Raw genomic sequence first — 25,507 nt, 5'->3', positions numbered from 1 at the left:
GAATTTCAAATTTTAGTGCATAAGAGGGTTGCCTTTTTATTCAGGCGTCTTCAAATTTGTCTTTATTTAAAGAAAAACACGCAAGCCTTTGGATATACCTTAGGAGTTATTTTTCAAATGCAGAATCTTATCAAAAACTATTTCAAATTGGGAATTTCCTGGTCTAATGTTTATCTGACTGGAAATATTTTGAATCTCAATGAAGTCGAAATATTGATCTGAAAAGATTATTTTATCTTTTCTACAGATTATCTGTTGAAATTAAAGGTAATCAGCAATGAGATGGAAAAAATTTAAAATTTACCAACGAATGCAGCTACAGATGTCCATCATTGGCAAAATTATGAGCCTTTCCAAAAAATTTCTATCACTAACTGCATTAAATTTGATTTAATAAAAATTTCATCTACATTTTCCTGAAATAAAAACTGTTGACTGAAATGAAAATTTTGCAACTCTCATCTCAATGTTCTAAAAATTAAATTGATCTTAGATCATATTCTTAGAAAACACATACCACTCCACTTTTTTGCCATTTTAAATGCATTTCCGGCTCTAATATACAGATCACAGGCATCTTCAAGCTTAGCTGCTCCCCTACAAAAGAAGAAGAAAATTCAATTCAATCTTTTGGTGGTACAAAACCTAAAAATGACTTTGAAAAAAGCAAACATTTGAGTATGCAAAAGCTTTTCGTCTGACAGTCTTCAGAGTATAAAATGTCAGAACATAGATCGAAAACTCTATGCTAGGTAACTGGGTATATATATTTCCTAGTCAAGAGTTTTCCCACCTATGTTCTGAAAATTTATAATCTGAAAAGTGTCAGACAAAAAGCTTACTTATGACTCAAAATTTTTGCTTCTTTCAAAGCCATTTAAAATTTAAATCATTGCATCAAAAGTTAACAGCAATTTCTAAAGCAATGACTTTAATTGGTAGCAAAGAATTATTTTCAATTTGTAGCAGAACAGGTTCAACATGCATGGATTTCCAAAAGGTGCAGCTTTGAAGTAAAAATTGGAATATTAACAAAAAAATTAGAAAATGACGCCCATTAAAAGTCACAGCAAAGAAATGTGAGCAAATTTTTGATAACAATTGATCCTGGTGGATTTTTCATAGCAATACTCAACTGTTTTAGAAATTAAGGATGAATAAGAGGATTAATAATTATAATAATCGTGATCAAGAGTTTAACTAAATATTACCCTGAAATTGTTTTCATTTAGATACAATCTATTTTTGCAGTTAATTTTTTTCTCCTTATTCACTACCTTGTGAACAATACCAATTAAGCTATTATGTTCTGTCTCACAAATAATAACAGATAGAATACAGCATGTAACATGCCTCGAAGAAAATGATTGTTTCAATGACTTGGTGGATGTTAGGGCTTGGCTGGATTTTTTTTAAGTTGCTTGAAATTTTCTCTAGAAATATGATGGACCTTTGTCCTTTTGTCTAATACTGCATCTACTGTACAATTTGAATTGCTTGATTTATGCATGAATTTTTTCCTAAAGTTTAACTGATTTGAAAACAGCCTGCAAATCGTATCAAAGTACTACAAGACGGATCTTGACCTACCCTAGGTATTTTGCTATGAGTAGTGTCAGACTACCTGAAGTACTACCTTACATCCTTCTCTCGTGCTGATCTTACAAATTTGAAATCTTTCCAAGGTAACAATTAAAAATTCTTCACTAAATGCTTCAACTGGTTTTATCACCTATATTTAAATATTTCTCTTACATACATCTTTTCTAGCAAATTTCGATTAGTAATATTACCTTGATTAAAGAAATTTAAAATTACCCCAGGGCATAATGAAAAAACCTGGCTTCTAAAGCTGAGCTGTTCATTTGTGTCAAATTTTGTACACAAAAACGGACACAATAATTTCAGCATGATGTGTTGAAAATGAGAACAAATCAATGATTCAAATTAAACCAAAGGGAGGCAGTCATTTAGCCTATTGATGGTAGCAAGTAGTAACTGAACTAAAACTGCACAAACAGAGGACCATAAGTATTTTTTCATGTATAAGGTTGCTGCTGATTAAGGTACAAAATGGCAGCATCCTCCACAGCTGAAATTTTTATGGCAAACTATACAATTTCTAACTTTATATCAAAATACAAAATCTCATCTGTCAAGCGTTTGATCTAAAATCTATCTACTAACTCCAATGAATACAATAATCAAAAGACAATAAGTCAAATGCAATTTATTTCTGTTTACAGCAATTTTGTCCTCTGAACTGCTTGACATTTCATGTCACATAAAAATGGTCAATCAATTACAAAAGACATTCATTTGGAAACAATACAGCGATAGGTAAACAAAAGTGAAATGTGCATGGAGCACTATAGGTATCAAACAATAAAATCTGCCCTTAGCAACCCCACATGTAAGGTTTGTGTACATATTGCAACAAAACTGAACTGAAAGGTGCCTTTGTGAATCTCTTGTCAAATAATTTATTTTCAAGATGGCTTCTTTGATTTTGGTCTAGATGACTTAAAATCAGAATTGGGTGGCTCTGAGAAAATATGACACTTAGACAAAGATACTGTCAAACTATCGAAACAAGTACATATGCACCAGGCTTGCAAAAAACTTATTTGACTTCAGTTCAGTGCCATGGTGGCCTGTCAGGACATTGGAAAATTTCAGACCTTGCAACTCACACAAAAGTTTTTTCAATAAAGGCAATTGAACACTTCAAATTGAACACTTCTAACAAACTACGTAACTGTTGAGAATCCCAAGTTATCTTGGCTGTTAAAAGTGAAGTATGTATGAACATGGCAACAAAACATTGTCTGAGATTTGTTCATAAACTGGTTGTTAGTCCTGACTATTTCAAAACTTTTACTTCTTATCTAGAAACAGATGAAAGAAATCAAGAGTGGGTATAAAGAGATGAGCCAAGTCCCTTGCAACATCTCCATAGCTTAGAAAAGGCATGGTAAAGGCCATCTGTAAATTCCTGAGAGTGACTTGTAACTCAATTTCCTTTAAGATAATTTGAAATGCCATGGACTTCTGTGGCTATAGAATAATTTTGCATTTATTTGTTCAGATTGGAGATATTTAGGTATTCCACTCATAGAATAATATTTTTCCAATCCATTTATGAAAATTTTACCATAAATACATTTTGGAAAAGTTTTCTATTTCTTGGAAAAAGCTTTTTGGTGCATTTTCTAGAAAAAATATAGTAACAAAATCAACCCATTAGTGTGAAACCTGATCCAAATTCTAATGATCAAAGATGAGAAAGAAGCTGGAATTTTTTGATTGAGCTTGACTTGGCTCAATGGGTTTCAGTATATAAGATCTTTTTGGTTAAAGTAGATGGTTTCTACATGTGGGAGTAGAATAATGCCTTGCTTATAGTCAAAGCTGAATCTCCTTTCCAGTCTGCAGAGTATGGCATGTGCACACCGGAGATATTTTTGTGCAAAACCTGTTGCACACGGGGTATTTTTGGGTGTAGCAACTAAGATGGGTGTGGCTTGGTGTGGTCCCATAGAAAATGTCAGCTGATATAAACAAGCACAGTTGTGTATGAACAATTTGAGATATCATGAATCTTACTTGACAAATATACAAATAAAAACTTGCGCTATCTTCAACAGTATACTTCACACGCATTTTTACGGTGAAATGCAAATTCACAAATTTTAACCACAACAGAGGAAAATAGTCGGTGCACACCAGCACACCAGCCATTTTTGGTGGTGCACACCGGCACACCAGGCTTTTTGCTTGTGCACACCGCAGTGGCGTAGCTAGCGGTCATGCTTGTCATGCCGGGCATGACCATCTATTTCCAGAGATAACATTTTTCAAAAAATTATATTTTCGTAAGAATAAAGTCCTATTCTCATGATGAAATAGCTCAGGCCATTCGCCTTTGAAACCCTATGGTTCCACGCAAGAATATGGAGCCCTCCGAAGGCGCTCTTCTATTGTCGGGCATGACTAAAACAGAGGGTTTCCAATTTAGTCATGCCCATAACTATGAGCAGGACCAAACCCTGTGTTTTAGTCATGCCCATAACGCTGGTTCCCTATGTTTGGTCATGCCTAACAATAGGAGTGACGCAGGAGAGAACAAAGGCTAGTCATGCCATTTCGAGAGGGCATGACCATCATTATAATCATCAGAACCGCCCTGTGTTATTTCGTGAACGCGAATGCAAGGCATCGATGGCGGCGCTGCTATGCCTAGATCCACGAGCTAGGAGGTAATTCTCTGTTTGTAAAATGCAAGCAAAAGCTTATTGCCAAGCAGCCACGACTCATGCTAATCTCCAGAACATTTTATGGCAATGACAGGGTTTTTCAGCCTTAATGGTGTTGCACTATGTGGAGAAGTGAGAGGCACGAAAGGCCATTTTTGGACATAAAATCAGGCGAGCAGGATCATTTTATGCAACCAAACCAAACTCTCAGCCTTTTCAGTAATCAATTGTTACGAGTTGAACATTTGCAGAGAATCTTCTTGATTTAATGAATGCCAAATCTTGGTGCTGTTCACTGGAGATGGATGGAGGAGATAGCAGTGTTATTTTCCAAACCAACAGATTTGAGAGCTTAAACTTTCCAGACATTTAGCAGCATATTCAGAAACTGTTAAGCCCTTTAAGAGCATTGTTACCATATTATGATTAGGACAATAAGGTTGTAGTTAATGGATAGGGAATGCCAAAACTTGCTTAAAGTAATTCTTCAATTTTTTGTTTATTATCACATGCAATAACACTGTTTTTACACACAATTAAAGTCAAACTCAAAGCTCTACTGACTTCACTTATAGTTGAAAGTACCTTTTTACTACTTACAGCTGTTATAAAATTACCAGAGACAAGTCAACTATGTTACTGACCTTGTTAATTAAACAGTTTTATTTATTTATTTTTGTTTTTAATGTATTTGAAAATTTACAAGATCAAATTATTTCTTTCAAAACCCTTGTTTGCTAGATTTAGTAAGGACAATCCAATCATGTGGATATTTACCACAAGTATAGATCAATGTTTTTGTTAAGCTAACTTATTTTGCAAGGTATTTTTCTATTAAGTCTAAATTTGCAAAACAAAATTTGCAACTAGGCCTATCCATTATTTTAGCTTCCTATATTTCATATCAATATTTACATTGCATATTCATTTGCCCATTTGTTTTATTCATCTATCAGTTCTATTGGGGTTGTTAGTTAATCATGAAGGCTTTAAAATACCTTCAATAGATTGATAATAAGACTATTTGTGGAAAAGATGACCAAAAAGCTCCCATTCAGTTTCATGTGATTTATTGTTTCATTTACAAATTTTAGCTTATCTCTAAACTTTACAAATGTATTTCAGCCTGCAAATTGCAAGAAATTAGGAGAATAACACAATTTTTTGTTTCAGCTAAGTTTACATACTATACTAAACTAATGTTTTTGATGTCTTTTGTTTCGAAATTGTCAGAACTCTGTCTGTAAAAATTACCAACAAACCAAAACAGTGTCACAGCTATCAGATACAAAAGTCATTTCATGGTGTAACAAGATGATTCCTATATAATAAGAAAAGCTCATTCCAAAGGTTCATCAAAAACATTTTTTATAGGTTATAAGCCTTAAAATTAAAGGTTCGAAAAGGAACTCATCAACTCAAAAAATTGAGCGTGGCAGAATTTGGCCACACCCATATTTTTTCAAATTTGAGGGGAGGGCATGACCACTGCTATTTGGCTAGCTACGCCACTGGCACACCGGAGATCTCGTCGAAAAGTGCCATACTCTGCAGACCGGTCTCCTTTGATACACAAAGCAATCAATTTACTGTTGGTTAAAAACACTATATAGGGCCCCTAAATAACAAGTTTCCCAACCAAAGAAAATTCCAGTCACGAAAAGGCAAGCAGGCCTAATAATAGCAATAACCAGTGTTGATGCAATAGTGACTAGAAGGCAAAAGCATCTTGGGTGTGCAATCTATATTAACCTACTTTGAAACATGTCCAAAGGTGTGGGATTGTTAAAAACAGTCTGAACAAGATCATCCTTAAATTGAGAAAAAAGTCTGTCCTGCAATTTGGCAAAAGCATTTTGATCGTTCTGAAGTCCAACTTAGACATAATCCAACTTAAATTAAAAACAAAGAAAACAAAGCTTGTTATTTGACATAAGATTTGGCCACTTATCTTTTTCCTTGACCTTCAAAAGTGTTCGACACCATAATCCACATTCTACTGGTTAAAATTATGCGGAGGTTACAAGCTTTTACATCTCTCTTTGTTTTAGACCAACAAGCTCTAGGTTAACAATATTCATAAAATGTTCTCGTGGCCATTTTCGAGTTCCTGCAGAAAATGTTATTTTTTAAGGGCCTAACTAAAGTGAAAAGATAGGCACATCTATGTTAGTAACTATGAGAAAAACAGAAAATGATATAAAAAAGGAAACTTAAACTATAAATACATACCCAAATAAACCTCCGAAAAATGTTCCGGCAGACTTAATTTTCTTTTCCGCTTCTGCAAGAAACGATTTCCCTCTTTCTTCGTCCGCCATTCTTGTCTTACGATCCTGACATCATTCTCTCTGACCTCGTATTCGCCCGCCCGATCACAGCCCGATACCTGCTTGGTATTTATGACGTCAACATGATAACAGATAATTTTTTTAGAGGAGACATTGAATATATAGTAAATTAAAGTGACTTTGAACAAGGATTAATGGGATGTTACAAGGCCTCGAGTTTAACTTTTTATCTGAGTCAAACAGGGGCAGATATTAGGGGGGGCTGAATTTTGCTTGGTCCCCTGTTTGTTTCAAAATTTGAAATAGGATTAATGCGATTTGTTGAATTTCAGGAATCTCGTATAAGTCAAATATATACTTTTAATCCATATTTTGTGGAAGGCCTTTGGAAGGTCATCATTTTAATTTTTAGGCTGCATTCTACAAACGTGTAATAATCTTCGTTTGCCGGTTTAACTTCTTCTCCCTAGATATGAGAATTCTATCTGTCCTAGACTTGTACGAGCTGATGGATCCTTGAGAAAAAGTTGGTCGCATTTTCCCTCAAAGAAAACAAGTTCTCTACCAACGGCGGTGCAATGGAGGACTAAGGGGAAACGTCCCCCATTTCTTAGCAGGGTCGATTTTTTTTATCGATGAGAAAAATGATGGGGGAGGGAAACATTTTTGCAAAGTGTTTTTATGGTGCTATTATATGACTTAAAAACTGCCTGTATATGACTAAAGGTTAGCCATGGGCGTTTCCTGTTTGTAAAAGGGCGTTATTTTACAGAAAAGAGGATGTGGCCTTAGCCTTTTTATTTAGACGGTGCTTTGGTCCCTGCCATCCTTGACTGACCTGTAGAAGAAAAATGGTTTTGAAAGTTCTGCCTAAAAAGCTGGTCAGTAGCTTTATACTTTTCTCCCGCGGATCAAGAAATCTTTCAGTAAGAAATTTTTACTAAAATACTATTATAGCTGTTCTTAGCACCAGAGGTGGCGCCAGAAATCTTCCGACAGAGGTGCTGGAGCTTCCGACAGAAGGACTAAAATGACTAAAATAAGCAGTTTCGTACGTTATTTTGTCAAATTTGCTCCGACAATAACCTAAAATTTCCTCCGATTGGGGGGGGGGGTAGATGCTTCCGACGGAAGGGCTGTTGCCCCCCTAGCCCTCCCCTGGCGCCACCACTGCTTAGCACACAGAAACGGAACGTTGTTCAAACTTTCCAGCTCAAAATAATCAGCCATTACATCAAATTACCAATGAGCTAGTGACATGAACAAAATAGACAGTGGAAAATTTATTTTAACTGACATGATCAATTGTTTCGATTGCTAAGGGCGAATGTGGAGTTCAGAAAAACGTACGATACTCAGAGAAACTTTTCACAAGGCAACATAGGCTTTTCATTTCCTTAACTATTTTTTGTCCTTACTCATTTTCTGTAGTATAACCCCGATCTTGAACAATTTCCTTTTACAAGGCGGTAGTAACATATTATAGTAGCATTTCGTTATTATGCAATTGTTTTGTTGCAGTTTTGTACTATTCCATTCCAGCATTTGTAATAGTATAGTATCTGTTTTGTATCTGAATATTTTACATTGGTATAAAAATACTTACATCATCACATTTTTCGTAAGGTTTGCTCTATCTATCTCGATCAAATAAATCCCCAACTTTTGTAGACAGAAAGAGTTAATTTCTCTGTTGGACTCTGTGACAAAGTGAGCAGTTAGCGGTTGCTGATTGGTCAAATTCAAGCAACCAATCAATGTCCAGCATGACTTTTTGTCCCCACCTGGATATAGAAATTTTGCTTACCTATGATTATTTTCCTACCTTTCATATGCTGTTGAAAATTGGAAAGGGCCTTCGACGAAGCAGAGCAAAACAATAGAGCTTTTTTCAAAACTTTTGCTATTAAGTTTTTTCCTTGGCAAACCCCCTGCCCCTCGACCCCCCCCCCCAATTTTCCAACATGGGTCGATCCCATTTAGCAAATTTTAGATCAGGATATCAATGAAAATGAAAAAATTAAGAGGAGAAGCAATGACCACTTCTGCCGAGCGGCTAAATTGGTCTTCTATTAAATTCTTGATTTTTAGTCTATTTATACTTCTATTAAATTCTTGATTTTAAGACAAAGACAATGCCAAGCCCTCAATCATCCCTCCCCATCTTTAGGCAATAAGCAACTGACTTTCAAAAGTCAGCCTAACTCTATGCTTGTATGTGCACTATAGTGTCATGCCGTTCTTAAAATTTTTAAGAACCCCCTTTTATGGTTATCTTAACAATTCAGGATAAATGCATCCTCTTGTTGGTTAATCTTTTCAAATTGACTTTGAAAACGATTCCATAGACAAAAACTAAAGGCCATCAGGTTTCAAGAAAGAAAAAATCTTGAAGTTGCTTTAATTCAATACTAAAATAAGAATTATTCATTTACAAAAGGCAACTATACATTAATACAGACAATCAACATGTGCAATGTCAAAAAAGGTCTAAATAGTTATACATGTAACATGACTCCTTATAGTCATGACTACTGCATTTACACTTCATAAAACTTAATAAAACAGGATTGAAACCTGTAAAGATAAAAGGGGCTTAGAATGAAAGTGACTGCTTGTGTTGCATGTTCCATATCATTAAAGCTAATCCTCCATTTCATGCTCCTGCTCTTTGAACCAAACCCCTCCCATTAAATTGGTATTTTATGTTTTTTTCAGCTAAGTGAAACAAATATCCTCACTGTCTAATGTCACTGTTTTATCAGTTGCAGGATTTCAGGGAAATTTATCGGAACAAAAACAAAGATAACAAGGAAAATGGCCCATATTTCAATGAACAAAAAATTTTTGAAGAAGCTGTTACATTTAACACTGATAAACACAAAAAGGCATATGTTTTTATCTCTCAAGCAATTTACTGTTGTCCCCTTCTCTTAATACTCCCTGTTCTATAACTATCTCCTTGTATCTAATATTACCAAATTGGCACCTTGAAGCAAGGGACTATATAGTTTCAATGCCGACAGAACAAAATTCATATTGAGGGCTGCCCATTGTATTGCTTCCCATGCAGTACACTGTTTTAAAATAACTACAGTTTGATGTCAGCCCTCCCCTCAGCCTTACCCTCAGCCCTTTCCTCAGCCCTACCCACAGCCTTCCCCCGTTACTTTATGTCTCTTGTGCCCATTTCTAAAAATCTTAGTATCATACCTGCTAATGGAATGGGTGAAGTTTATCCTAACTATAGAAAAGGTTGGTCTGCAACATGATGCTTATAAATTCATCAAGATTGATTTCATTATCGCCATCTTTATCAGCCTCATATATCATACCCTTTATATCAATGTCTGTGAGATTCACACCAGTCTCTTTTGAAGCCCATTTCAAATCTTCAAAAGTGATTTTACCAGTTCCAGATTTATTAAAAAGTTTAAAACCTTGATTTATTTCAGAGAATATGTCCCTATCATCACCTTGTCTTGAAATGATAAACTCTAGAAATTCATTGAAGTCAATTTGGCCTGACTTATCAACATCCAAATCTGCAAGCATTCTTTGTATTTCATCCTTCTTTAGATTAAAACCAAGTATTTTACATGCTTTTCTCAACTCTCCATAATCAATGTAACCACTCTTATCAACATCAAACACGTCAAATACCAGATGAAGATCTCTTACATCCTGAGATGACAAGCTTTCGGTAACCTTTTTACTCAGTCCTTCATTCATAAATACAGCATGTTGAATTGAAGATGCTTTTTGAAGAGCAGAAATCAGTCTGAGCTTTGGTGAGGCAGGAGATTTTTGCCTGATTTCATTGACAGCTTCTCTCAAGGTTCTTTTCTTTGACATCATTGGGCTCAACTCTGCTGATGCCATATTCTGTAGCATTGAATTCGCTGCTTTATTCTCTGTCTGTGCAGGCTTTAGCAGATCTTTCTGAGATAGTTTCTTTTTAGGCATTTTGTCCTGAAGTGAAGGAAACCTTTAGAGAAATATTCATGGAAGTGACTTTCTTCAGATCAATTTTAAACTGGCAACATAACCAAATGGAGGCAGTGGTCATTATAACCTCTAATAGAGATTCTTTCGCTCACATCTTTTTAAAGTCTGTCTACATGTTGGTAAGCAAATCTTTCAATTTATAAAGTATGTATTATCTTTAAAAATTCTAACTAAATTCTAATTCGAAAACAGTTTGGAAGGGCAGGTACACCTTATTGGTCTTATTTTTATTGTCAAAATGACTTTTTGCCATAACTTCTTGATGACTGCTGGTCATAATAAGCCACATTCCCAAAAGGTTCAGGTACCACTACAGTACTTAAAGTAAATTTCTTCTATAATTATATTCAAAAGATATTAAGACACTTTGATAGAAGAAATATTATGGCATTTGATTAGTTTCACAGTGGAAAATTGTCTCAATATGTGCAGTCTTTCCTTTCTGTAAAATTGCTTAAAGGATCTTCAGAAATGCTCATAAATTGGAAGACACATTACTAAACTGTTGCTGTATCAAACTGTTCAAAGTCAAAAAAATGAACTGAACAAAGAAAAATACATTTGACTTTAGATTGAGACATTCACCTGGGCTGCTTTTTTAAAAGCAGCCTACAAGAAGATTGATGAGCATTTCTTTCTAGACTGCCTGAAAATTCATACTTTTCAGAATTTTCCTGCTGTGTTATTGCTAACTTTTCAAAATTTAGATTTATCAACAGGTTGTTAATAAAACCATTTGCTGTGGCAAACTTCTTTGGTTTACCAACCCTTGGTAGATTATTCACAGTTTTGTGGGGAAGAAATGTTTGCACACACAAGTTACTTTTAGAGCAGCCAACAATTGCAAATTCTTGATATACACTTTGTCTCAAAGCAAAATGCTGCTACCCCTATGCTCAAAGAACAACATAGAAAATCAGTGTAGCATAATGAGATTTTGAACTAATTGTAAAAATAAACATAAATTGATAAATTATATAACTGAAATAACCCTGCAGCAAAAATCTTCGGATACAGGAGGAAATCTCAAAAAAAATTATAAAGGAGCTCATTTTTGGTCTTAAAAGCCCATAGTTTTTAATCACATCAAGGCTTTGACTCAGACAGGGATTTTGAAAGACAACAATGCAGTTTGTTAATAGAAATTGCTATCACAATTGCAACATGACTAGGTTTATTGTCTTGCTTAAAAGTACATCAGCCTTACTCGTTTCTGTGCGTCGTCATTTCTTAAAGACTAAAAACTCCAAGAACATGCTGAATACCCCATAAACACCCTAAGAAGAAGCCATAAAATTGCTATGAAGCGACTGTACACGCTTAAAAACATATCAAAATCAGCATATCATTCCAAAAATAATTTGGTCAATCATTTAGAATTAATTTGGGGGCGGGAAAGGGCCTGATAAGTCTAATGCTGTTGGTATTATTACAACCAACTAATGTTTTGCGTGCAAAGTGTGAATGGGCACCGGGCACATGGATTTGATAGCTCTATCTTGAGTTTTTTTCATGCGTCCATCAGCTGATTTAATAGTAATATAGGGTTGTTTTTTTCTTTAATGCTCTTATTGTAATTTTGGATTTAATAATTGAACAAGTTACTTAAATGACGTAACGTGTAATTAATTGATTTGCTGAAAAAATGTTTTCGAGTTTAAGTTGAGTCTTGGTATGTTTACATGGAAATTACATGGGTGATGTTTTGCTTGACTCTCATTTTACATTTTTCAAAAAATTGGTAATCATGCTTGGCCTGGAAGTATCGATAAAGCATTAAATGAATAGAAGCATTCACATGAAATAACAATACAGGAAGAAAAGAGATGTGCTCTTACCTATTGAACTTCACTCAAACTGTGCTCACGTTGGTTGACAATCAGGAACTAGGCCAGGGGCTGTTGCCATCGCAACAAGGCATAAGCGCCAGTGCAGCGTCGCGAAAGCAAATCTACTGATAAGCAAATCTACTGATAATCTCTTTTGAATTTACACATTTAAATGACTAGGTTTTTGTCTTTTAAAGTCCGTTTACTTTTTCTCTTGTGACGCCCTGTATGCCGGGGCGAGATTTTAAACATAACTGATTTACGTATGTTTGTTGTTGTTCATTCTTGACGCGGTGCGGTGTTACTTGTTTACAACATTCTACTGATGAGCCCCGTTCAAAAGAAACAGTACGGAAGGTCTTAGTCTGAGTGCCAATATCTCCACAATTCAGTCTCAAAAATAGATGATTCAAATTTCTTCTCGGAAATTTCCATTCATCACAACAGTCTAAGATACTGAATTATCGGGTACCAGGAGAAAAGAACTTTGGGGAGATTATCGCACGAGAACGGTGAGGCACTTTCCCTTCCCAAAAATTGGCAATTCTGATTTGTTATTGAAAAGCAGTGGCAGAAATTATGGTGCGCATAGGGAGCTCAGGCTTTTAACAATCTATTTCATTTTGGTACTTACTTTATCCGCTTTTTAATTATATTTTTTACTTTCCTTATCTGACCCTGCCACAAGCCCGTGATTGGACGGTGACTAATCACATAAGGAGTAATTTTCTATTTTCTAAAGTCACAGAAAGCGTGTTTGCTAAATATTTGACTGAAGGCAACCCTAAATTTTGGTTCAAGATCCTCCAAAGTTGGGAAAGTCCTTTAGTTGAATGAATTCTCAGATTCTGTTTAGGCTGGAGATCCTGATACTCGCCAATCAACACCAGGATATGTTTCCCAAATCGGAAACTCTGTAGTCAGTCAGTGTAGCAAAACACAAGCCACCAGGGCCGTTGTGAAGCAGGTCTTGTGGGGAGGGGGGGGGTTACTAAGAATTTGCCCGATAAGAAAATTTCCTGAAATTCTTCAGTTGCTGAAACAATAATCTACAAAAATTTTGTCAAATTGATTTTATGGCATGTAATTCGCAAAATCTATTTACATTACAGTATCAAACCTTCCAATCCTATAGATCTGTACATTGGCGAAAGCACAAAATAGCAGCGCCACGGGGCGAACTGGAGGGAACATGCCCCCCAGTTCTCGGCAGGATCAATATGCATTTCGTCTATTTTCGATTAGAAAATGTGGGGAGTGAGGGGGGAGGTAATATTTTGGTAACGTATTTTTGTGATGTAATCCTATGATTTTGAAGCTGCCTTTATGTAATCAAAAGTAAATAACGGGTGAGATTGGTTATTGATTTTAAACGTTTCTTCAACTGAACGGGCTCTATTTGAAATTTCCCATTGACTTTCTGTTTAGGGTTGTGACATCCTCCTCCCCTTACCGCGTGGTCACGGTCCCCTGCAAGCTACTGTCGCAATGTCTACAACAGAGGCTGAGTAAATTCCCTTATCGCTTGCTGCTCCAAGAAGCTAGAGTATTTCCTCGAATAAACGCCCCCTTTGAATAGGCGCCCCCTAAAGAAGCCAAAGTTTCAAACAAGTGCCTCCTTTGAATAAGTTGCCCCTTGAATAGGTGCTCTCTGAAGAAGCAAAAGTTTCCAATAAATTTCCTTTGCAAAACCATGGTGACTTGCATTCTCTTTGTTGTTGCTCGATAAAGGCAAGGCATAGCCAAATAATTTTCTCTTTTTCTAGACCCAATAACTGATGCAGTGAACGAGTTTGTCTCTACATTGTTCAATAAAGATTTGAACAGGAATGATGATTCCATGGAAATGTGCCCTACAACAAGGACATAGATTATAATTCCAATATCTGAATTAAACTTGTCACTATCTCTTTTGTAGATACATGTAGATCTTCATGTTTTATAAGCTTCATTTTTTCTGTCGCTTTCTTGAAGTTTGCAATTAACCACCCCCCCCCCCCCCTCCCCATCAAATAGGCGCTGAAATAGCCCTGGGCGTTAAATCGAGAAATTATTGTATATTATTATGCCGCTTGTATACTGCAAGAAAAACAAAGGACAGTAGAAGTTTCTAAAAGCCCTCAGTTTCACAACAGAAAAAAACATTGATGTTGCATATATTTCCATCCAAGTGGAAGCAAATTTAAAATATATTGGAGTGAGGGATGATAGCTCTCACTATGACTAAAAGGTTGACTAAAGTATCTTTTCAAAAAATTTGTCTTTAGCTCAATGTTTGTTATTAAACTGAGCAGTAACTTTCATAATGCATAATCATCAAGTGGGAGTATTAAAATATGTAATAATTTTTACCATAATCATGTTTCGTATCATGTTTAAGCTGATTAGTCAAGGAGACACTTTTCTAGAACTTTCTAACCACGTTCTCCTTCTTTAGTTTTCTATGGCCGTTGTACTAGGCCATTATTGTTCCGTTTTTAATATTTATGTATTTGGATAATATCTATGCTTGTACTTTTATTTGATCATAGCTGTGAAGAATTTTTACAATTTCTGCCAACCATTTGCTTACAACGTTTACTGCTTAAACATACAGTATAGAACTTCTAATCAACCTCCCTCATATTAAACGAATGGACTTTTTGCAAAGAGAGGTTACTTTTAGAAGATAAAATTTTAAGTCATTCTGCCATTTTGTGCAACATGTCTGCTACTTTGTGCAACCGCTACTTTGTGCAACCGCCACCTTATGCAACCGTCACTTTGTTCCACCCCCACCTTGGGCAACTGCTACTTTGTGCAGCCGCTACTTTGTGCAACCGCCACCTTATGCAACCGTCACTTTGTGCCACCGTCACCTTGGGCAACTGCTACTTTGTGCAACCGCCACTTTGCGCAACCATCAAATTATGCAACCGTCGCTTTGTGCCACCGCCACTTTGTGCAACTGCTACTTTGCACAACCGCCAATTTTCGTGACTCTGCTTGAGTAGTTGTTTTGTGCTCTTCATTCTTGCTGATCGGGTTTTCAGACACGTTTAGACTTAAATATTTCTATTTCATTTCACCAAAATGTACCCAAATGCTGGTACTGCCTTAAGACCATTATCCGGGATAAAATATGCATAATTTCCGCTGTATATGGTTTGTAATGAAGCAAAAGCGTAGTATGGTGCGCCTAGGCCCAAAAACGAATCAGGCGTTAGACAGTCTTCTTCATTGTTCCCTATTATACCAATTCTGGCTTTTAATAGATTGTTCCCATCTTTTACATTCAAACCCTCGCGAGTGCAACCAAGTTGCAAAGAAGAGTCTGGCATCAGACTCTTCCATGTTTGACGACTAATGTTTGTTGGGTGATATTCTGCTGAAGAAAACAAATGCAACAGAGACGTTGATGTTAATGGGATCTTAAGCCATTTTGTTGAGCCAGTGCTTCGCATCCCAATGCACATTGCTGTGAAATTGACATGATTAAAGGCGGGAAACTTGGCCTCGATTCCACTGAATGATTTTAAGCCATCTTCAGCATTGTATAAATCCATGGTGCTCCAAAGGATAGAATCTCCAGAGAATGTCGACTGCAAAAAAGTATTTATCAATATGAAGCTAAACTATACGCAAACTGCATTTCGTCAGATAATGAAAAGATAATATCAACAAGAAAGAAAGCAGAGAATTTCCCCGCTCACACAATGTTTAAAGTATTCTTTAAAAGATTTTGTCTTGGCAAAATCGAAACAAAGATCCAACCACTGCACAGGGCCGCACTTCCCACTGGGCCCAAAAACAAATAGGGGTCCCAAGAATTTTTCGGAAGTTTAATATGGTATCATAGGGTTTTTCTCTTGCACGGGTTTCTTATCAGTGCGCAAATGCACAATTTTAAAGTGTGCAAGCTTCAAAGATTGATATGGATGATTCCATCTTATACGAACTGACATGGCACCCTAACTTCACGAAAGAAGAGAAGGACGCTCCACACAACCTAATACATCTCTCAAGCAATGTCAAATTATTAAATGTCTTTGCCAAAAACTATATACAATACACAACCTCTTAAATTACCATTTATTTTGTGAATAGAATTGAAAGAGCAGAACTTTTGCAATCACACCTCCCGGAAGATCAATATAAGCAAAACATAGTTTATGCAAGGCTTTAAGTACTTAAAAACAACACCTTGTTATGAGGAAATATCGGAAACGTGAACGTTATTCGAGGCTACGTTCACATTACTCCGTTTTCGATTAGATTCGTTTTTGGCAGCAAAAACGGAGCTGTTTTTATCTCTGTTCAAACTACTCCGTTTTCAGACGGGTATCGGATATCTATTAATTGGTGTTCACACTAGTTCTCAAAAACGCATCTGTTTTTCTTTTTCTGAAAACGAGGCTTCCGATATTGGCGTTGTTAGCGTTTTCAAATTGTTCCGTTTTTGGTGTTCACACTACAGAGTTGCGTTTTTGTTTAGCTCCGTTTTCATTTAGCTCCGTTTTTATCATTGTTTTTATTTAGCTCCTTTTTTGGTGTAGACTAATGTGAACGCAAAGCCAAAAACGGAGCTAAACAGATGCGTTTTTGTTCAAAAACGGAATAGTGTGAACGGGGCCAACCAAGATTTTATAGGAAAGGGCAAAGAGAAAGAAAGTCTTTAAAATCTTTGGACAAGTTTAAAGGATGAAATAGTCCAGACTGATGACAGATAAAGCAAAAAAAATTGGCTGATAACGATGATATGGTCGATGAAAGCATTGAAACAAATTTTTAAATGTTCGTTCAAGAAGCTCAAAAAGCTGAAGCACAAAAAGTTACTGTACTGTACCTCCCCTACGAGGTTTTCGCTAGAACAATTTCAGCATTAATGTCAATGAGCCATGTCCTTTCTTAGTAATATTGGGCTAAATAAAAAAGGGCGCCGGAGCTACGGTTTCAATCTAGGTTTCAATTATTTCTTGATACCTACATGCAAGAGTAAAATCAATATTTTCCAAACAATTTGACCACAACAAACTTCGTTGATGAGTCCTCTTTAACCTTCATGATCATGCTGAAGATATTTCAGATTGCTATCAATGTTGCTTTGCAAATGTTCGATATATCAGTCAAGGTATTAGGATGTCTTAAATTCAAGCAAAGGCGTAGGGATAGGGGGGCACAATGAGCACGTGCCCCCTTTTTTCAAAAATTCAGGCTACCTGCCCCTTCGCAGCTCACCGAGTTGCTGTTTTTTTCCAACTGCAAAATCAAAGAGTGCCCATGAATTGCTTAGGTGCCATACGAAAAGACCTTTCTGGCCAAGATATTTCTAAAATATTTCTATTCGATCTGCTTCTAGAAACACCAAAAAAACAAGATCACAACCAGGGCTAACGAAAGGTGGTGGCGATGGCAAACTGGCCTTAGGCATTGAGTTTAGGGGGTCCCCGAGGTTTCCGGCTTGTGAAAGCAATTAGTAAGACATAACAAATTTGTACAGCTTCTTAAACGATTGCAAGGAAATGACTGTGAAAAAATTCTGAAATGGATTTTTAGCTAATCTAAAGGGCACGATCGCCAAAATTTTCTCTTTCTGTTGCTTCCTCTTTCTGTTGTGCCCAGTCCGAAAACCTCTCGGCGGCACCGACCACAACTAAATCAGAAAATGATATCTATATCATTGTAGTCAGGCTTTAGGTAGCAGCCTTGTTTTGTTTAACTTTTCTGGAATTTTTATTAAAGTGCCTCTTAAACAGGCGTTTACACCTTGTTTGTTAGAATGTTTGTTAGGCTGCCCCTTTAAACAGGTGTCCCCGTCTTTTATAATGCTTCCTATGACCTTGACGTTTCGAATCAAGAAGTTTTTCATGCAGCACGGTATTTAGCGTACCAACTGGTTGCGCCGATTTGCTTGTCCTAGTAGGCCCTTTTGAATCCCCACTACCGTATTCCCTCTGATGAACGCTGCCCTCTGATAAACGCCGCCCTCTGATAAACACCGCCCTCTGATAAACACCGCCCTCTATTGAACGCCGCATCTTGAAAAGCGACGTTCATTAGAAACAAACCAAACAAGAAGTAAGGAATCGTTTATACGCTTACTGTTCGAAAGCCATGAAAGTTTTTATCTCATAGAGACGAGGACTCTGACAGAGGCAGGGATATTGACATTCCTTGACTTGACTTGACATCCTTTTTATCTTTTTTCATCGCATTTTTCTTGTCATTTTTCATTTGACAAACTTTTCATTTGTATTGAACGCCGCCCTCTGACAAACGCCGCCCTCTATTGAACGCCGCATCCAAAATTTGGAGTTTGTAATAAACGCCGCGGTGTTCTTTAGAGGAAATACGGTAGTTGAAGTCCTTAAAAAATATCCTGAAGATTTGGCTTGAATTTGGTAAGCATGAATGTACATGTATTTTTATGGGGCAATACTAAAAGCTTCTTAAAGATTTTGCGCGATTTGATTTTCTTATGAGATCCTTATGGAAACCCTGGTGCAATCTGAAATTTCAAAAGCAAGTTTTTGAAGCCTTTTTGAAGCCGAATTATCTCTCTCCAGAAGTAACAATAATATAACGATATGATTCCTTTTGCTCTCAAGATCTTTGTTATACAGAAGTAGCCAAATATGGAACTCAGTTCCAAACCAAATAAGTACTCCCTAGCCTGAGCCCCAGACTCCAAATAGCTGTTGCAAAATTCCGAGAAAGAAAAGAATTAAAAACAAACCTTCGAGCCGTTCAGCTTCATCGCTAGTGTCCACCCTCCTCCTCCACAGCCCTCGATTGAGCCCATCATACATATATTCAATCCTGACTCTAGCTCAAAAACTCCACTATGTAGGTTTGATTTTTCATCGTGCAGTTCTTTACAGCTCTTGTAAACTAGAATAGATGAATAACCGAATGCTTTGGTTTGCTTTCAGTTCTTTGTTAGCACGCTAATAGAGATCAAACCAAGCCTTTCAAGACAGAATGCAAATTGTTAGACAGTCAATCGAGTAAGTTGAGCTAGAAAAATTAAAGGGTTAAAAGTAGGCCGATGTCTCAACTTTTCTTCCTCTTAATGTATCATAAAAAGGAACACATGCAAAGCAAAGTAGTGCATTTTGATTTTATCTCCTATCCCATCCCAAGCACAAAAAATCTTTAGCAGTTACATTGTTTCGTTGTAAGTTTATCTGAAGGTAACCAATCGGTTCCCATTTCTCAGTGTTATCGATTTCCGAACCCTGCTCACAGAAAATTTACCAATTCCCGACTCCAAATATAACAATTTCCGCTCCCCCAAAAACATGTTAGGTACCCTCTTCTCTGGCGTCCATTCTCCCTTTTGTCTTGCTTTGCTGTGATTGTGGGCCAAAAACCTGACGCAAGTTTGATAACGGTCTTAACAGGGGACAAACATACTCACTTAAACTAAATTCTGTAACCGAGTTCTTTTAAAAAAATTTTGAGAGATGGTTGTTGCATTGATGTTTCCCACATTGATGCGTTGTTTCACCATTGAAACAGAGATTCATTTTGAATAATAACAGCTGCAACAATTCTGCATTTAATTAAATCTGGACTTACGCTTTGCCCATTTTAACTGAACAATTGCCTGAATAAAAATCTGTGATAATATGAATGGAGGAAAAAAACCTCTATCATATTTATAATCCATGGCTTATTTGATCAATATCCAAGACAAAATGAAATGATATGCATGTTTTTAATCCGATCAAGACATTGTCTAGTTACCGCTGGAATACGAGTAAAACTAAAAAAAATATAACACTGTTGATCGTCAAATGCCTGGTCTTGTAATTTTTTGTTAAGGTTTCAAAAACGTTTCTTTTTGTTGGTTTCTACTAGTAGCAAATTTAGTAATTCAGTAATAGCTACCTTTTCCATTATGTGAACCATTTCGCTATAAAAGAACAAATACTATTTCAGAGAACTGGTACAATATAAAACAACATGATATATAAAAATCATATCAGAAAGGCTTGTGCAAATAAATAGCAGACACATCACCTGGATTATAAGAAATAAGGGAGAATTGACTGAGGGAGCTGGAAGTGGAGATTCATTCGATTTCATTCATTTTATAGCAAACCTTTCAAATTAATGGCCAATGAAAATTTTCGATTGTACAAATATTTAGAATTTACATTTGATATTAAACGTTTTTTCTTAATCAGCGTTAAAATTTATAATTTATAGTTAAATTTTATGTTGTTTTGTTAAGATTTCACCATTTTTTTCAAAATTTAGCTTATTGCTCAATGTTACAATACCATTCAACTGTTCAAACTTATGATTTCGCAGTTCCCGCTATCTTTTTTAACTTTGTTGCGTTCAAGATCATGAGAAGTGTGGACAGAGGGCACCATTTGAAGACCATAGACCTTTCCCTTATTATGTCATGCGCTCTTGAGCCCGCAATGCATTGTGGGACTTGCATTAATCGTAACACGTTGTATAATTGTCAACAAACTGCCGAATTATCATGGAAAATCCAGCAAATTCTGATGCCAAGCACTTCCCGGGTATTTTTCAAAACTCTTATCCGGGGAAGCTTCTGCAACAGAAGAACTTAACAAGCACAGCGACGGGGATGCGACACAGAGGCAAAGGCGTTGTGGCTAGTCGGCATACCAGGAAATTTCCCGGTAGGCCCCTTTCAAGTTGGTTTGTAAAACCCAAGATAAACAGGCCCCTTTTCAAATGATGCGTGGAATATGAACAAGGCTGCCGAGAGGATGACAAGGAGGGGCAAACTTCCCAAGAGCCTCGAGTCCTCTTAAAGCAAGAAATTCAAATTTAAGAAATGAATTTTAACGAAACGCAACAAAGTATGCCCATAAAACTGTAAAACGTGGTAAACGACTGCAAAAACATTCAGAATTGTGTTTCAAGCAAATTTAAAGGGCGAGACCCCAGAATTTTCTGCTCGCTTCGCTCGCAGTGCACATAAGTGTGCTATCGCGTTTATGTTTGTATTAAGTGTGCACTACAGCATTTGATCTGTTCCACATTTTTCGCAGTCTTAAGAAGGTTATGGTTAGAGAAAACGGGATACACCTCAAAATCCAGACAAGTATGACTCTCCAAACCAATATGACTTAAGGGTCATATCAGTCATGACCAGTATGATCTTTCGGCCATACCGGTCTAGGGAGGGCCATATTGGCCCAGACCAATATGATCCTTCGGCCATACCGGTCTAGAGAGGGCCATATCGGCTCAGACCAATATGATCTTTCGGCCATATCGGTCTAAGGAGGGCCATATCGGTCCAGACCAATGTGATCTTTCGGCCATTTCGGTCTAGGGAGGGCCATATTGGCCCAGACCAATATGATCCTTCGGCCACATCGGTCTAGGGAGGGCCATATCGGTCTAGGGAGGGCCATATCGGCTCAGACCAATATGATCTTTCGGCCATATCGGTCCAGACCAATATGATCTTTCGGCCATATCGGTCCAGACCAATGTGATCTTTCGGCCATATCGGTCTAGAGAGGGCCATATCGGCTCAGACCAATATGATCTTTCGGCCATATCGGTCCAAACCAATATGATCTTTCGGCCATATCGGTCCAGACCAATGTGATCTTTCGGCCATATCGGTCTAGGGAGGGCCATATCGGCCCAGACCAATGTGATCTTTCGGCCATATCGGTCCAGACCAATGTGATCTTTCGGCCATATCGGTCTAGGGAGGGCCATATCGGTCCAGACCAATGTGATCTTTCGGCCATATCGGTCTAGGGAGGGCCATATCGGCCCAGACCAATATGATCTTTCGGCCATATCGGTCCAGACCAATGTGATCTTTCGGCCATATCGGTCTAGGGAGGGCCATATCGGCCCAGACCAATGTGATCTTTCGGCCATATCGGTCGAGATCAATATGATCCTTCGGCCATATCCGTCTAGCGAGGGCCATATCGGTCTAGGGACGGCCATATCGGTCTAGGGAGGGCCATATTGATCTGGGCAAAAAATGAATTTGAAGCTTTAAAATGGTTACAAACGCACCGAAAGCGCTCTTCTAGTTTGTTTCCAACGAATGAAAACACCAGTTTTTAGATAGGTAGCTTCCTATAGATTTCTTATGAATGCTCGGGTGGCTAGAGCCTTTTTCTATGAATATTTGTTTCGCTGTTATTGTTGCTAATAGAGGGACCATGCAATTGTTATAAAAGAAAGGAAATTAAAAAATTACTAACTTAAGCAGAATCACCGAGGTGTCCAGGGGGTCTCGTAAAGTAATATACAGTGGAATCCCGATATAACAAACCCCAGATATTACGAACTTCCTGGAATAACGAACTATATGTCTGGTCCCTTGGATTCTGCCTAGCAAACTTCTTACAGATTCTCTCGGTATAACGAACCCCTGATATAACGAGCTCTCGCTATTGCGAACCAAATTTTAGGTCCCTTCATCACAATTTTCCTCGATTTAACAAACTTTTCATAACTTTTTCATCTGTTATCTTTATCAATCTATCTATCTATTTATTTATTTATTTATTTATTTTTTATTTATTCATTTGTTTATTTATTTATTTATTCATTTATTTCCGGTGTTCATTTATAACTTTCTCTTGAGGGAAATCATTATTATAATCGGCAAAACATGCTGATGATACATTTCAAGCACTGGCTGATAAACTCAGAGGACAAGATAAAAGTTTGATCACATCAGAAATTACTGCGAACGAGTCATTGACACTAACGAACAATTTTATACAAATGAGACATTGGCGATGAGCGACGACCAAATTGTTTTGATAGACCAAGATGGAGGAGCAGAAGAAAACAAATACGAATGTGAGGTGATCGAAGACGTCATCCAGTCGCCAACTAGAAGTGAAGTTATATCAGCTTTGCCATTGTCTGAGTCCCAAATTATAAGAGGAATATAAGGATTGTCATTTTCGATGATTAAACATTAGGGACATTGAATAGCCAGCTTGGTTTGCGGAGTAAAATGTGCACAGAGGTTTCAGATAGCCTAAGCAAGCCCACCAAAGTTTTTCTTGGCGTGTACTGCGAAAAATCCTAAAAACGTTTACTGCAAGTTTAACGAACTCCCGATATAATGAACTATTGTCTGGTTCCCTTCATAGTTCGTTAAATATGGATTCCACTGTACTTCATTTTAAGAATGGAATTATCAAACGTAGTAAGATTATGCCTAAAATAGTGAAACGCTGCAAGAAATAATCTGAATCGCATTTTGATGTGATCTGAAGGGCGCGGTCGCAAAAATTTTCTGCTCCCTCTGCTCGCAGATGGCCTTGTCTTTCAGTTATGCTCCAGGGCCTCCAAAACCTCCCGGCGTCCTGAATATAGCAAAAAAGGCTGGCTTGATGTTTGGCTATAATGAAATGATTGCTTAATGATGTTTGGCTATGCTGAAATGATTGTTTAATCATGCTTGGCTATGGTGAAGAGCGAAAAGTACAGGTAGAAAGGCACCCACCTGTAGAATTGTGGCTATCCATTTGTCATGAAGTGCTGTTTTGGAGCAGACTTTGCTTGGCAAATTGTACACCTTGGATGTATGATGATACAAAATAAAACACACGATGAAGCTCTGAGGCACAGGAGCACGATAACTATAAAATCCCCAATAATGTGTGGAATAATTTGTCAAAATTACAACTATACTATTGTTTCTTTGAATTCTTGGACTTTTCACATTTTTCATAGAGGCTAACCTCTAATGAAAATTGGTTTCACAGAATCAGGCTTGCTTAAAATAACATGAAGTCTCTTTTTTGTCATTCATACTAAAATTTTTACTAGAAAAATGTTACTGTATCAAACAATTCAGAATGCAACGCGAATATTTAATTACTATCTAGTAATGTATTTGATGTATCTTCTAGCATTTAAGCCTCATGTTTGAGCAGAATTATACTGATAGTCTTAAACTTACAGTGAGTTTGCTAACATTTTATATCTTGAGGATTTATAAATGTTTAACGGGTCATTATTTTGTTACCTCGCAATTGTCTTCTCCAGATAAGTTCACTTTAAAATTGACAATTTCACAAGAAAATTGTCGCAGGCAATGATGGACGCATTGCAAATGGCTACTGACATTGTAAATGGTGACGACATTTGAGTTACATTCAAACTTCGTGTCCTGTAATACTTTCCTTATGAGGCCAATTGTTGTATCGTAATTGTCAAAAGATGCAGCACTGCAAAAAGCTGTGATCAAACTGATGCAGAATAGGGCAACGAAAAACTTTGAGTCCTTTTCGAGCATTGCAGAAACTTTGCTTGCAAACGACGTGTATTCAGCGACAGAAATGTAGCTTTACGTCTCAGAATATCTGTGTTTGTAAAGCTTTGTTCTCACTTTAACAGATACTGAAGTAGATATCACTGAAAGAAATCAAAACTTATCTTTTAGATGCTTTGACATCCTAACCTCTACCAGGATCTTCTCTAACTTTGTTCGGGAGACGAAACTATCAGTGTCCTTTGTTTCGAAACAATAGCGTCTTAAACCAATCAGTGTTGCAGGCTCATTGCACATGCGCATTGATAACAGTATTTGTACAGCTGTTCTGCCCTCAGTTCAATGTTCTGTCTGCGACCACATAATTCTTAAACTTCCTGCCAGGGCTTCAAGTGATTATGCGCATGTGCAATGACGCCGAAACGGAGACTAGTGCATGTCTGGAAGATGGGCATGATTCATCTCTCGAACAAACCTGCAACAATCTAAAAATTAACTCAAGATGCATATAAAAAGCTAAATTGAATTCAAACATGACCACCTGGAAAATCCGCCCTACGTCTCTGTTATGAATTGCATGTAGATATATTTACGGATAACTCCTTGTTTTAAGCTTTGATGGGGACATTTAGTATATGAATAATGCATGACAATGTTGCTACTTTAATTGGCTCATTTTTTTTAAAAAGACATATTGACATTTAAAAGCAAACAGTATAATTATAAAAACTGCAAGAGAGCCGTGCGCAGGTTTTCATTGCATGATACAGCTTCTTAACTAAGAAAACTGCAAACTTTGTTTAAGAACAATAAAACATTGTGAATAACAAAATAAAGCGATTATCTTCAATTTTATAAGGAAAAAGCAGTTTACATCACTGACTT

The 25,507-nt window shown here is 36.9% G+C and overlaps 2 protein-coding genes and 1 non-coding gene across 4 annotated transcripts in view; all 3 read right to left on the bottom strand.

Moving 5' to 3' along the window:
- LOC135693685 (alpha-soluble NSF attachment protein) overlaps nt 1-6,645 on the bottom strand; it is a 37,205-nt gene extending 30,560 nt beyond the window's left edge. Inside the window, exons 1-2 of the mRNA XM_065212229.2 lie at nt 6,489-6,645; nt 518-597 (exon numbers count right to left, since the gene is read on the bottom strand). Coding sequence (XP_065068301.2) covers nt 518-597; nt 6,489-6,577 — 169 coding nt within the window. The 5' untranslated portion in view covers nt 6,578-6,645. The remainder of the gene's footprint in view (nt 1-517; nt 598-6,488) is intronic.
- Nucleotides 6,646-8,710: 2,065 nt separating this feature from the next.
- Nucleotides 8,711-12,498, bottom strand: LOC135693695 (uncharacterized). 2 transcript variants are annotated; one of them, XR_016144124.1, is made up of 2 exons: nt 12,394-12,498; nt 8,711-10,519 (listed from the first exon to the last, which is right to left on the bottom strand). It is a non-coding gene; the product is annotated as an uncharacterized LOC135693695 (transcript). The 2 variants fall into 2 exon arrangements; XR_016144123.1 differs by having other exon boundaries at nt 8,711-10,535; nt 12,394-12,462.
- A 233-nt stretch (nt 12,499-12,731) lies between these two features.
- LOC135693677 (putative skeletal organic matrix protein 5) lies at nt 12,732-25,166 on the bottom strand. Its single transcript, XM_065212218.2, has 5 exons — nt 24,377-25,166; nt 23,852-23,923; nt 20,257-20,281; nt 19,100-19,254; nt 12,732-15,965 (listed from the first exon to the last, which is right to left on the bottom strand). The coding sequence occupies exons 1-5, from the start codon at nt 24,644-24,646 to the stop codon at nt 15,444-15,446; spliced, it is 1,044 nt and encodes a 347-aa protein (XP_065068290.2). The 5' UTR covers nt 24,647-25,166; the 3' UTR covers nt 12,732-15,443.
- Between the last annotated feature and the right edge of the window lie 341 nt (nt 25,167-25,507).

Source organism: Rhopilema esculentum, chromosome 10 (assembly GCF_057945365.1).
Source record: "Rhopilema esculentum isolate cy_ngs chromosome 10, ASM5794536v1, whole genome shotgun sequence".
Classification (NCBI taxonomy): Eukaryota; Metazoa; Cnidaria; class Scyphozoa; order Rhizostomeae; family Rhizostomatidae; genus Rhopilema; species Rhopilema esculentum.
This window is presented reverse-complemented; position numbering and strand designations above follow the sequence as displayed.

Excerpts from the sequence above, each read along its gene's own strand:
- LOC135693677 (XM_065212218.2), bottom strand. The coding sequence starts at position 24,646 with ATGCTCGAAAAGGACTCAAAGTTTTTCGTTGCCCTATTCTGCATCAGT. Across the intron at positions 19,255-20,256 it reads TGGTTCACATAATGGAAAAG|TTTACAAGAGCTGTAAAGAA; the intron begins GTAGCTATTACT and ends CATCTATTCTAG. Across the intron at positions 15,966-19,099 it reads TGAAGCTGAACGGCTCGAAG|TCGACATTCTCTGGAGATTC; the intron begins GTTTGTTTTTAA and ends ACTTTTTTGCAG.